The 14,540-nt window shown below is 40.3% G+C and overlaps 2 protein-coding genes across 2 annotated transcripts; both read left to right on the top strand.

The window, feature by feature from the left end:
- Positions 1 to 664: 664 nt before the first annotated feature.
- Positions 665 to 10,718, top strand: LOC127773790 (ribonuclease 3-like protein 2). Its single transcript, XM_052299966.1, has 4 exons — positions 665 to 1,105; positions 2,153 to 2,320; positions 2,683 to 3,053; positions 10,435 to 10,718. The coding sequence occupies exons 1-4, from the start codon at positions 695 to 697 to the stop codon at positions 10,598 to 10,600; spliced, it is 1,116 nt and encodes a 371-aa protein (XP_052155926.1). The 5' UTR covers positions 665 to 694; the 3' UTR covers positions 10,601 to 10,718.
- A 1,857-nt stretch (positions 10,719 to 12,575) lies between these two features.
- LOC127772581 (protein STIG1-like) lies at positions 12,576 to 13,051 on the top strand. The gene has a single exon (XM_052298519.1). The coding sequence runs from the start codon at positions 12,576 to 12,578 to the stop codon at positions 12,948 to 12,950; it is 375 nt and encodes a 124-aa protein (XP_052154479.1). The 3' UTR covers positions 12,951 to 13,051.
- Positions 13,052 to 14,540: the final 1,489 nt, after the last annotated feature.

Below are 14,540 nucleotides of genomic sequence, written 5' to 3' on the forward strand. Positions count from 1 at the left end.
GACCCTACGAGACTATTTATAGCCGCCATTACAGATTCTTACTATTAGGGTTTTGGTTATACAGGGGGAATTTACATGGTTGCCCTTAGAAAGGGACATTTACATGGGTACACAGTGTAATTGTGGTTCATGGGCCCCTGATGGGCCGTCGGGCGATCGTCGGCCCAATAGCCCCTGGGCTTGATGGGCCGTCGGCCGGAAAGGCTTCTTCGGTCCTCGTGAAGGCGAACTTGCTATGGCGAAGTCGTCTCCCTTCGGCATATACTCTTCGCCCTGCATCCTTCGCCTCTCCTTGTTCCATAGTCTTCGCCATGGGGGGACTTCGCCCTAACTAATTTTGACGTCTTGGGCTTGAATCCCTACTCTTCGCATGGTTTTGGCAGGTTTGGTCGAATGGCGTCATGCCATACCGCCAACAATATATATAGATATAGATATAGATATTAGTGCATAGTAAAAACGTGTCTTGCACAGCATTATTACTGTTTTTTAGAAAATCCGAACGGTCCCCGCATGGAGACTTCCAGAAACTAGGCAAAATAACATTTTGGAAATTTCAAAAATATTTTCGAAAAATCTGAAAATCTCCCGAGAGCAAACTGCGCTGTTTCGGAAAATTTTATATATCAGCACTTGAAATTCTCCGGATTTCACGCCGTCCCAAAACCCCTAAGACCCTAAACCGCTCGACGGCATGGCGCCGCCACCGGCGATGAAGCCTGCCTCCCGGAAGCGCGGGCCGCCGGCGCCGGACCCGGTGGAGCTTCCCCCGCCGGGCTTCGTGGCGGACCGCGCGGAGGCGGCGGCCCGCGTCGAGCGGCTGCTGCGCTACCAGTTCCGCGACGGGCGCCTGCTGGAGGAGGCGCTCACGCACCAGTCCTTCGCCGACGACGCCGTCTCCTACCAGCGGCTCGAGTTCGTCGGGGACTCGGCGCTCGGCCTCGCCTTCTCCAACTTCCTCTACCTCACCAACCCCACCCTCGGCCCCGGCCCGCTCTCCACGCTCCGCGCCGCCAACATCTCCACCGAGAAGCTCGCGCGCGTCGCCGTGCGCCACGACCTCTACCCGCTTCTCCGCCGCAACTGCCCCCGCCTCGATCTCCTCGTACGTGCCGAGACAATCCATCTCTTCTCTTATTGGAGAATCATGCAATTTCGATTTTTGATTTGATGCTCGCTCAATCGGTTGGCCTTGGGATAGTAAAGTACTAGTTAAACTCTGTTGACATACTTTTGTAGATTCTATGTTTTCCAATCTGTATACTGCCATGGTAAGTAAGATTGGGGTCACACAAATGCTATGGTTGTGCCTTTCACTTTGCTTAGACCATTGCGTCATAAGTAAGTTCACGGTTTATATCAAGGAAGGGATAAACTGGTGTGCTCAATCGCCCATTGGAAAATTTTTAATTCCTGTCTCCCGGCTTGACACTCGGAATTGATTTTAAACGTCAAGACCAGTTTTCATGTACTATATGTTTCTCTTAAACTTTATAGACCACATGGACGCCATTCTCTTTCTTATGGTTTTAGAAATTTCCTTCCTTTGTACTGTTTATATGCAATTTGGTGGTGTTTAGCATTTATAGAAAGAAAAAGAAGCAAGTAATGGCATTAATATATCTTTTGAATGTACTAAGTGCTATTCTTCCAAACCTGTGAAAACCATAGAAGATTTTTTGTGTCCATTCCAATGCTTAGTATACTGCTATAACTGGATGTTTTATCTCCTTGAGCAATAAAAAGAGAAGGGGACACCGTAGGTGTAGTGGTAGTTCAAAGTTCAACCTCTCAACTTTGAAATTAAGCCCATGTCTTTATTCTTGACTATGTAGTTAAAAGGAAGCAATGTTGATTCTGGACAACAGCTGGTTTCTACCTGAAATGAAAAAAAAATGCTGACTCAAATTCCATTGTCTTTGACCTCTTATTCATAACAGGAATTTGATATGCAAATTTTAATCTTTTCGAATGAATTGCATCATTTTGTATCAATTGTTTGTTGACACTATAGAAATGCTTTTGAATAGGTGCTCTGAACTGTTAGTGTTTTTCTGCTATTACATCTACATTATATTTTTATGAGGTAGATATTGGACTTAATGTTTTAATTATCATTCTTCTGTAATTGGCTATACTACTAATAATGCAGGTAGGTCAGTTTATTGAAACAGTGAAGCAAGAGCCAGAGGATGATCTTGGTACTGTACCTTATGGTGGTAGTGTTGTCAAGGCTCCCAAGGTGCTCGCTGATATTGTTGAGGCCATTGCTGCTGCTGTCTATGTTGATTGCAAATTTGATCTTGAGAAGCTCTGGAAGGTTCTTAGCTTTTACTTTATGGTGTACTACTGCTAACAATTCTTTACATTCTTCAGAGACTCACATGGTTACATGGCCTCCAAGAAATAAGGTGGACTGTTAATACAAATAACATAAAAGATTGGATAAACAATTTTATTTATGGGAAGCGTCTGGTATTTTTTTTATCATATGACTAATATCATATTGATGTACCTACAATTGTGCAGTTAGGAAATTTTGATGGTCCCTTGAGGAAAAGGAGAAATTTAACTGCATGATATCTAAGCCAACATTTATGATCACATACACATACACGGAGATAGATAGAGTAGATGGATTTACTGGTGGTGATAATAATAGCTGTGTTGTATATGATTTAGGTCACAAGGTGGCTGTTTGAGCCAATTATTACAGCAGAAACAATAGACGAGCAACCTGTGACTATGTTGCATGAACTATGCCAGAAACACGGGAAGATGGCACAATTCAAGACATGGCAAAAAGGTGGGATGACAGTGGTCAATGTATTTGTTGCTGGGGAGCTAGTTGGTATTGGTTCCTCGGAGCAGAAGGTAATTGCTAAGCTTAATGCTGCACGGGATGCAACAAGGAAGCTTGCAGGTGCAAAGAAGCAAGTGTTAACAACTGGGGTTGGCAACGGATTGGGGGATGAGATTGGAGAGCTTAGGGAGTGCAAACAGAAGCTTAATGAGCAATGCAGCAGGCAGAATTGGCCAAAACCTATCTTTAAGTAAGATACCTCCTTTAACCATTTCATGTAGTTCTGTTTACCAGTATTTTACATGAATTTTGTTCATATAGCACTACTCTTGCCATGCTTGCACAATGTAGGGTGATAGTAAGCCTTCCAAAATAGAAGTGCTATTTGAATTTCAAACTTTACATTGCTGATTGATTGTAGATAATAAACTTTCAACTTAAATCAATGTTTTTGTCACTGAAATAGGCCCACTTTTTAACTCTGTAATTTCTGCAAATAGTCCATTTTATGCCTTGAATTTTAAAACCTGTTACCACCCTAAGCCCACAAACCTGGATCAGTTTACACCCTAAGAACTTGTTTGGCAATATGAAAGCCTCTTAACTCCTTTCAGATTGGTTATTTCAGTATAATTTCTCTTCCAGTCCTAAAGATTGTAGATATCCCTACTTATCCAAACAAACCTTAAGGCGGTTTTGGAGGTTTTGTTAGCAGTGAGCGAACTCCAGTTTATTTTGTCATGTTGGCTACATTAACATTGATTATTTGCTGTTGGGAATTAAGGTAAGATGATGGAGGATTAAAAGAGTAAAAACAGAGCGCATAATTAAACGGATAGATGAAACAGGTCAACTATGTTGATGAAAACATTCTTGAGGTGGACCACATAGAAAAAGGCAAAATTTGCTACATTCTTAAATTGTGGTCTTTGCCAAAAGACACCGGAAAATGTGGCTTTGCTAAAAAACACACTTAAGTTTGTGGTAATTTGCTGGTGGACACTTCTCCAATCAAAATAATGTATGATTAGGAGAGAGAAACTTTGAAAAATGATGTCACTACCTTTTGTTTTCTCCATCTAGTCCGAATCTGTTTCTCCCCTCTCTATTTATTTAGCTTTTCAAAATGGGCCCAGGCACCGCACCACTATGTAAAGCAAAAAGGAATTAATAATACATGTTCCAAGGGCAAATAGACATTTTGCAAGTGTTCTTTCTCCTCACTTGAGTAAAAACAATAAATTATGTGAGCAGCATCCACCAGCAAATAACTGTAATTTCAGAGTGTCTTCCAGCAAACCCACATTTTTGTGGTGTCTTGTGGCAAAGACCATTATTTTGGAATGTCCAGTAGCTGAATTTTCTAATACGGGCAAAATTTGGTTTCTTGTATGGCAAAACAACCATGATTTTGGTCCTGTTATCGAAACGATCATCTAACCCTAACTATAGGGTGTAAATCTGATCCAATTAAATAATTTTATGGTCTTAAATAAGAGAAGATTGCTCCTTCGCAATGCAGTTGAGGGCGTACTTATATTTACCACAAAGTTTGTGGGCTTTGCAAAAATGCCTAGTCAAGTTAATCCCTCCTTTGCCACAGTGCCGTGTGAAGCACCAAATCTGCTCTAATCTCTTCCATCTTCTCCTGCTGTCACCTTGTGTCACCTCCCATTCGGACCTGAGCAGCTATGGCTGTCGTGCCCAAGCAGCCAAGCTCCACCAGACTACCACTAGCCTCATGCACACCCGAGCTGCGGAGCACCCACGTGTCCTTAGTCAGGATCACTCCTTTCTCAATATACCACAAGAAAATCTTAATCTTAGTTGGAATTCTTAGTTTCCAGATTATCGACTTTCTTGGCACAACATTCCTGTACATTAAAGATCTGTACATGGAATTTACTGAAAAATGCTCTATTTCCACATGCTTTCCATCTGAATCGGTCTGGGTCGTTCGAGAGCTTTATCAAAGCCACCTTAGCCACTACCTTATACCAATCTAGAAGGTTTTCCCCCACCAAAGCCCTTCTAAAGGACACCTTTAGAGGGGTGCTACCCAACACTTCACTCAATCTAGCGTTCTTACTCTTTGTTAACTAATACAAAGAAGGGAACAACTTATCAAAAGATTGAAGCGTTTAACTACTTATTTATTTCATACTTAGACAACCGAACAATTATTTCATATATTTAAAACAAAGGGACAATTGATTAATCAATTGCTATTGTTCAAGTCCTGCACTCAGTAGTAACTGCTAGTAGTATTAAGAGAAAATTCCCTACATGCCCCTGAAAAGTTTCGCCATCTGATTTTCTCTAATATTAGAGAAAATTCCCTACATGCCCTTGAGTTTTCATTTTGATCTCCTCTATCCCTATTCCATTAGTTGACCGTGAGTTGACTGTTAAATTTTTCTAAAATGACCATATTGCCCATTTCCCATACTTACAGTTACATGCTATCTACTCTACTTCATAATTCACAATGTGAAAAATTGTAATTCATGATAAAATCAAATGGAGCATAATTATTTATTGAAATGAAAATATAAATTGTTGAACAAATTTATTTTTTTTGGACAAAATCCATATAAGAGTTTTAGCTAGAAATTATGAACCAAAATTATTTATTTGTTGGGTTCAAATTTTGATGAAAACAATGTATGAATTTCATAAAAGTTAATTTAAAATTTATTTAATTTTTTTATTTATTTTTAAAATTTGTTGTCAAATAATTATATTCCCTTAGTTTATTTACAAATAGTTCTTTTTTCATATAAGAATTGTGTTTTATCATTAAACTAGCACATAAGTATAAGTGAGGGCTAATATAGACAATTTCAAAAACATTTAACGGTCAACTAACGGAATGGGCATAGAGGAGATCAAAATGAAGACTCAGGGGTATATAAGGGATGAGGCAAAATTCAGGGGTACATAAGGGATTGAACGAATTCTCAAGGGTACATAGGGGAGAGAAAATTCTTAGTTTACAATTTATACTTTGGATGGCAAAAGTATTGTCAAACTGCATACTTGACATTGCATTTCTCAGAGTTATATGTTTACCTCAGAGTTGTCAAGTAACTCCATATCCATTGTGGTTGTTGGGATTCTGACAAGGCAGGCCAGCTCATTTGAAGGAATGCCATGACACTGATACATGGCTTGTCTTGTCAAAACCTGTTCCATGTGATGGGGTGTAATTTCTTCACAATCCTACACTTGGTCTATGGTTCTGTAAAATAAAATCTTAGGCTACGTTCGTTGGAGTGAGTTGGGGAACTAATCCATTCGACACGCAAAACGGAGTGACTCATTAGCGCACAATTAATTATTAGCTAACTTTTGATTTGAAAAATGGATTGATTTGATTTTAAAAGCAACTTTTGTATAGATTTATTTATTTATTTATTTATTTTTTGCAAAAAACACACCGTTTAGCAGTTTGGAAAGTGTGCGCGCGGAAAACGATGGGATTGAGTTGGGAAAGTCAGCAAAAGAACACAGCCTTAATTGTCTTGTTCCCTATTAGTTATGCGGACTGTGTAATTTTGTAAATTTATCTTTTTGATGACCAAAGAGTTGTATTAGATTTACGGGAAGTGTTAGGTCTTATTATTTTCAGATGGAGGGGATGGTGTATATAGAGATGTATTAAATATTAGATATTATAAAGCTGAAAAATGTGAACCTAGATTTCTTGCTCTTGCATTCATTTCTGTTGTTCTTACTATGATACCTGGATAATAGGTTGCTTTAGTGGCAGGTCTTCGATTTAAGTAAAAAACATTTGGAGTGTGCATGATGCTTCTTTCATCTTGGTCCACTGCAAACATTTTTTGTCTTTTCTTCAAATGCCTTTAAATGTGACTTGTCAACAGAATGCCATTTATGTTTTTTCTAATAAAAAGTTTGGGAAAAATTTGCTCTAGGACACTCTAAATTCATGGCATTTGCTCTAGGATACTCTAGTTTTGGTTTTGCTATAGGAGATACTAGTTTTTTGGTTTTTTGCCAAAAGACACTCTGGCCATTATTTTAGGGCAAATTTTGCTGTAGGACACCTTGACTTTGTGGTTTTAGCTCCAGGACACGATAAAAAGTTGATCTTTGGAGGAAGACGCTCTCAAAACGTAGTTATTTGCTTCTGGATACTACACGCACTAAAATATTATTTCCTGATTGAATAGGAGTGATAAACAACGTGAAAGGTCAAAAATGCCCCTGGACCCACTTGTTATATTCTTCTTCTTCCTCTTTGTTTGGCCCATTTGCAATACCCCGCTGCTCTCTTCGAGTGGAGTCAGGGTAGGGTCTGGTAGGGATTGGGGTCCAATGCCAGTGGCAGGTGAAGCTCCGGTGATGGCACCATCCTGCTCGCAGTGGCGTCGACAACATTGTCCATGAGCACAACACGTCACTGTGACGGATCTGGGGTCACCGCCCATAGGTCGAGCGCATCTCCCCCACGGCTTCACCCCCACACTGCTCACTATGCTAAAGCAAAACATATTTGATTCTCTCAGAGGCAAGCATGTATAGGCGAATCCAATTAAAGCAAGCAGAGATGAGTAATGTGCCAATCCATGGCAAAGCTGAGAAGAACAAACAAAATCCCTTGCGCTGCCACCTACACCACCAGTTCACCACTCACCGTGCGGCTGCCCGCGGCGACGACGCCACAACTCCTCTTATGTGCTGCCACTCGCCATGCGTCCACCAGCTCCTCTGCTCGCCGCAGCTACCCCCTTGCACTACCGTGCGTCTATGCCGCTGCTTGCCGAAGAGAGATGGGAGAGGTGGTCCCTGACATTTGTGCCACTGCTTGATGAAGAGAGATAGGAAGAGAAATAATATGACAAGTGGGCTCAGGGGCATTTTTGATCTTTCGTTTTGTTTATCTCCTATTCAACCGGAAATTAATATTTTAATGACTACGGTGTCCAACAGCAAATAACGTTTGAGAGTATCTTCCACCAAAGATCGACTTTTACCGTCTCCTGGAGCTAAAACCACGAAGTTACTATGTCCTTAAGCAAAATTTGCCTTTGTTTTAATATATCCTCTTCCAGTGAAGAGATAAAACTCTGCAAATTTTACCCTTGGGACACCTTGCAAAGTTTAAATTTGAACAAATTTTGGCTAACTATAAACATTTTGCACAATTTAAAAGTTATCCAAAACTAATTTTTTTTTTTTTACAAAAAGTTGTTTAGTTTTTTTTTATTTCTGTTATTTGTAACAAGTTTTGATTTTTGCAAAATATTTTAAAGTTCAGCCAAATGTGTTCAAATTTTAATTTTGCAAGGTGTTCCAAGGCTAAAATCATCTTTTGCAAAGTTCTATCTCTTAATTGGAAGATGATATATTAAAATAATGGCTTGAAAGTCTTTTGGCAAAGCCACAAAACTAGAGTGTCCTATAGTAAATCCACAAAACTAGAGTGTCGTAGAGCAAATGCCATAAATTTAGAGTGTCCTGGAGCAAATCTAGTTTTTTTTGTGTTCAAAACAGAAAATTTGCTTTGTTTTCTTTTTCATGAATTCCTTTGAGATTATTAAATCAGAAACCATGGCATACTGTATTTTTACTCTGTGGAGTTGCTTGTTACTCTCTTTCACTTGTATTTAGTGGTATTTTATATTTATCTATTTAAGAAGCTGGTGAAACTATGTAGCTATAGTTTGATTGCATATGATAGTTCTTCCATCACGATGAGGAATTATTGTTTGCGATGTGGGGCTGCTGTGTGGCAGCATGAGCTGAAGGAGATGGCTTGAGTGTGGGTTTCCAGGAGTAGCACATGTTAAAAAGGAGAAATGAAAAGGGACTTGGGGGGAGTTTCCTTGATGAGTGGTGAGGGCTTGGGCTAGGGTCTGAAGACCAGGGGTGTTTCTCTCATGTAGCCACTAGTAGGCTTCTCCCTGAGTGGGAGAGAGGGTATGATTGTTAGACTAATTATCGATGTTTCATTTTTTAATGAAAAGAGATGCCAACATATCCTTCCACAGATATGATAAATTGACCCCTAAGAAACCTCTCTCCAATACTATGGAAATAGATGATATACTAATGTAATGTCATCTCTAAAATTTAAAATTCACCGTGGTGTTACAGTAACCACATGAGCAATACATGGTGTGAGCCTAGACCTTGCGCCCATAAGTCCATAACAAATAGTTATTTGGCTACCATATGTTCGTTACAAAAAGATTCACTATTTGAATAAGGATTATTCCTAAGAATGATTCCAGGAGGAACAGCTAAATCCCTCCTGTAAACCTCTGCACCAGTATCGGTGCATCTTTCTTCATTGGCCTACCACACTCTGGCCCAGGGCTCTGCATACAGCCCATGTGTCTTCCACCAGGCCATAACACTGAGGGAGGAAAACTAGTGCTTGGTTTGATTTGCATTATCACTGTTCACATTGTGCTGTTAAGATGGAATGCCAGCTAAATGTTGAACTGTGACTTCCTTTAGTGGAAGCATTGGTGAAATTTTGATGTGGGTAAGGTAGCAAGCGGCTTTTAGTTAATCCATGCTACTTGGTTTGGAGTTTCATTTGTGAGAAAGATTTATATGTTACCATAGGGAGTTTTTCTAGATTTCATTGTAACAGGTGCAATATCATGCCATATTTTTAAGATTCAAACCCCCCAGATTATGATGTTTGCTTCACTAAACCTCATGTTTTGACTTTTGAGGCAACAAGCATCACAGAACCCAGCCCTGTCATCCTTACATTCCTCTTCTTTCTTCCCCTTTCCCATTCTGAGCAAAGCAGAGCAATGTACTGGGCGCAAGCTCGGTGATTGGGTTATTGAAACAAAAAGTTGGCAGCTTGAGCTTGAGAGGTGGGGAGGGGCAGCAGCTGTGAGCTCTGTCGCTGGGGAGCAGTGGGGATGCAAGCTTGATCAGCGGGGAGCAGCAATGGCACGGGCTTAGTCTCTGGGGAGTGGTGGTGATGCAAGCATGCTCTTCAAGATTGGGGCATTGGTGGCGGGAGCTCCGTTTTCAGGGTGGGGCAGTGCCTCAAGCTTGGGACTGGGAAGGTTGGTGGTGCGAGATCATGCTTTAGGAGAAGGGGTGGCAGTGTGAGCTGGGGTGCTGGGAGAATTGGTGGAGAGCAGGGTTGGTGGTGTGATCTCAGGATCCAATAGAAACGGTGGTGTGAGCTCAAGGGCAAGAAAAAGGTGGCGGGTGGTCAGATTAGTTGCCCCAACCTTGCATCCTGTCTTTCCTCTGCACCAGGTGGAAGAGGTGGAATTATATTAGCATGGAGAGGTGGACGTTAAGGGAGAGGAGAAGCAGCGCCTGGTTTTCATCTGATCTGTGCAACAGGAGGGTGAAGGGGAAAAGGAAGAAGAAGAAAAACTTTGACTGACAACCTGGGCCCACCTGTCACCTGACTGAAGTGGTGGAATGAGCAACTTTACTGGGGTTTTGCGACCTATAGTGCCATTTATGTAAATAATAGCAAATGTTTCGTGTGTATAAAGTGCTAACCAATTGTTGCAGAATTTTTGTTCTTTACAAATATTGTAAGTACATGTGTATATACATTTTCCATGGATCACCTGTACATCTTAATGAACGGGTAGTTCAATGGGTTATTTCTCCAGGTTAGAGAAGGAAGATGGCCCTGCACATGAAAGGAAGTTCGTTTGCTCTGTTCAGGTAGAAACTGCAAAAGGTAATTTTGTAACAATAGGCGATCCAATGTCGAGGGTAAAAGATTCGGAGAATTCCGCTGCACAGAAGATGTTGGAAGTTATACTGAAATTTTGATTCCATTTTTGTACATGTCTGGTCTGTATATCTTGACATCTTGTGATCTTTTTGACTTGAGTACACCAACAACCGAGGTTTTGTGGACTATTGCTAATTAATGTCATCATTTGTTATACCTGAGCAATTGCCTGGAGCCATGATCCATGGAAGATGGATTTTGGCCAAAATGGTCCCAAGCCACCTGTGAGCCATGGATGAACCATAAAACAAAGAGCGTTGACTACTTGGCAGTTTTCTTGTGTTCTACTTTTCCTTCGGTCGATTCCTGTATTCTTAATCATCAGCTGACTTCTGATTAGAGAAGTCACAAAAACTGAACTAGCTTGTGACACACTTTACTTTTCCTTTGCTCGTGCACTGTTGTTACAAGAATGAATCTTGATGAATGTCCTGAATATAAGTTTTGAGTACTACGAATCGGAACACAAGTGCTTGAGGCTGTTTGACATGAGGCAGCCACTGATAACTAATTTGGATATATGATCTGTCTCCTCGTTTTGGGGTGTTTGGAGATGAAGGCACGTCCCAGGGCATTCCACGCAGGGATGGATAGAGTAGTTTTGGGTTCATCCTTGCCTTTTGTCAGGTTCATGCCCTTGTGTATCTCCTCCCATGTGAGATCGTACTTCACAGTATCTGATCAGTAACTTCAACTTATTTCAAAAGGAATTTTTTTTTGTCAAATAACTTGTTGATATGAAGTGTTGTAAAAGGCGTCCTTGTAGTCCTCCTAGGCACAGAATCCATCATAGCGTAGAGCATATGTTGCAGGGTTATGTTGTATTGTTGTTGTCTGTGTTCTGCAAGCACATACGATGCAGAGAACATTTTTTTTTAGAACAACATTAGGGGAGAGGGATTGGTAGAAGTCCACTCATTTATTATATGCTAACTAAATAATTATAAGAAAAACTGACAAGATAAATTAATATGTAAATATATTACTCCACATACACCATATACATACAAGTTCAAATTTGAATTTCACTAATTCTAATAAAATAATAATTTGTAGAAGTCAAAATTTGAACTTGCATATTTACGAAGTCACATGTTCTATATTGATATATCTTGTCAGCTTTTTATTTTTTTTTCATAACCTTTGATTTGATATGCAATAAAGGAGTAAATATCCATCCGGGTGATTAAAAGAGTTTCTCCGATATGAGATTAGATATGCATAAAAAAAGTCACCTACAATCCTCAAGGTGCTTTACCCTCGTAAAATCATTCCCAAGTATAGTTCCCACCAGGGGGCGGAGCCATAAATGAAAATATTCAAGACTAGGGCTCAACTGCTTAGACATCATGTATCTTCAAATTTTTTACTACTTTTTAATAAACTTTAATAGGAATTTAGGAGACAGTCTCTCCGCCCCTGGTTCCGACATATCAAGGCTCACAATTTTCAACCGTATTTTTTCAAAATTTTGGGTTTAATATATAATGGGAGAGCCTATAGGATCGGCCCGGGCCAAGAATTGTCATTTTTCAATAAAAAATGCTTAAATTTTCAGAAAAAAAATTGTTCAAACCTTAAAAATATACCCCGATATGGTTTTTCATTACAAAATAGCGGACATAACGTAAAATATGTTTAAAGTCATGTCAAACGAATTAATCAAGTGCTTACCGGGCTTATACGGTGCAATGGACGCGAAGGACGGTGCCACACCGCACCTGTTGATCCGACCATACTCCATGCACAGCATACTTACTTTCTCATGCATCCTCTCTTTGCTTTCAAACTCCATTACTCAACCGCCACCATTCATTCTGCCTGCCGCTGACATTCCTGCTTCCTGCATTGCAAATGCATGCATTCTCTTCTCTATATAAGCTTCTCTCTTCTCTCTCCAGCCTCCACAGACACACAAGAACAACACAAACTTCGTCTGTCTCCACAAAAGAATCAGGAGCTCGAGCTAAGCTAGCCAAGCTAAATTAAACTACTTGCTAAAGTTCGCGTGCCATGGCAAAGATCACCGTGTTCCTCTTCCTCCTGGTGGCGCTCGTCGTCGTCTCCGCCGCCGAGGCCAGCCCAGAGCCGCTCCCGGCGAGGAGGAGCAGGTTCTTGCTCACCAGCAGTTCATTCTACAGCTGCACCAAGAAATCGTCGGCCGTCTGCCTCGCGGCGGGGAGCCCCGGCGCGACGTGCTGCGGCGGGCGGTGCGTGGACACCGGCGCCAGCGGCGAACACTGCGGCGGCTGCAACAAGGCGTGCAAGCACGGGCGGAGCTGCTGCGGCGGGCGGTGCGTGGACCTGCTGTCCGACAGGGACAACTGCGGCAGCTGCTCCAACCAGTGCAGCAACAAGTGCACCTACGGCTTCTGCGACTACGCCTAGTAGATGATCCTCTGAATCTGTCAAAAATCTATCATCTATCCATCATCTATAGATGAATCGGAATAGAGTATATGAGAGCTAGCCCTTTAGAGGCAGGATTAATTTCCATTATTAAAGAAAAATACGAGTGCATTCCCGGTCACCTGAACAAGTGGCATATATGTATGTGAGTGACACAACATGTGCATAGACGACGCATTAAAACTCAAGAGATTCAAAGCTATAGTAGATAGATTTGCAATCTGCAGTGCGGAAAGAGTCAGGGCCTCAGGGTGTGAAGGGGATGTATGCAGAGAAATCCGTGGTCAAAACGAAATTGAAGAGAACTTAGTTACACTTGTAATTGTCACTAGATTGAAATTGTACTAAATATATATAACGAATTGTTGTTGCAATATTGGCGAATGTTATTTTTAATCAGGAATCATTAATTTTTCTTCTAGGCAGCTTCTGTCCCAAAATGGTATACTTGATGGGTGTGCAATCATATCAGCAATGGGAATTAATCATGGAAATGTGAAAATGTGGAAATTTCTAGGTCTTCCTCTCAATTATCATATTCTTTTTTAATATATCCAAGAATCCTTCACAAGTTTTTTAGCTAAAAAAACTTTCAGATGCACTACAATGTATACATTGTTAGTAGTATATATTAAATTGCATAATTTGTCTAGCTTGGTGGTAGCACGTTCCTTCCTTTGGTACAGAGGTCCTAGATTCGATTTTTTTTTGTTATGGGTGAGGCTAACGAATGTTTTTGGTGATTAGCTCCACACTACTCATTAATTATAATAACTTGATGATGATAACTGGTTAGCTCCTCGTGACTACTCATTAACTATTATTTGATGATGATAACTGGTTAGCCTCCTCTTGTGGAGATGTTGGATCTGTGCAACCAGATTTTGGTTATTCAGAGTTGTTTTGAGCCTATGCAGCATTGGTGTGATATTCAGTGTTAAATAATATTGTTATTTAATTACTCTACTGTTTTACTACTCTTAAATGTTTTTGAAATGTTGCTTTTGCAAATGAATTCTATTATGCCATCCTTTGTTGCCCCGTGCATCTTTATTTGTTGTGTGTCTTGTGGAGTATTACTTAGTTGAAGATCGATTTTAAAGAAGAAGACTCTTGGCATATACTCTAGGTGAGCTGCCTGTGAGAGTGGAGCTGAAGCGCCTTTGCTAGTTCTTTCTTTTCCGATGCAGTTATCTTCATGGTAAGGACTGAGGATGTGTTTTTCAGTGTGGGTTAGGAACTAATCCTCTCTTCACGTAAAACAGAGCGACATATTAGCACATGATTAATTAAGTATTAGTTAAAAAAGCTTTTTAAAAATAGATCAATATGATTTTCTAAAGCAACTTTCCTATATATATGTTTTACAAAAAGTTCATCGTTTAGCAGTATAGGAAGCATGTGCGTGCAAAAAAAAAAAGAGGAACTAGAAGTTGGGAAAGGGGAGAAAAGAACACACCTTAAGTTCCTCTTTTGTAAGTATTATTGTATTAGTTTTGTTGGTACTATATAATCAAATTGTTAGTTTGTGTATCTTACCTGATTTTTAGATAAGGATTTAATGCACAA

The sequence above is a fragment of the Oryza glaberrima genome, chromosome 5 (assembly GCF_000147395.1).
Source record: "Oryza glaberrima chromosome 5, OglaRS2, whole genome shotgun sequence".
Lineage (NCBI taxonomy): Eukaryota > Viridiplantae > Streptophyta > Magnoliopsida > Poales > Poaceae > Oryza > Oryza glaberrima.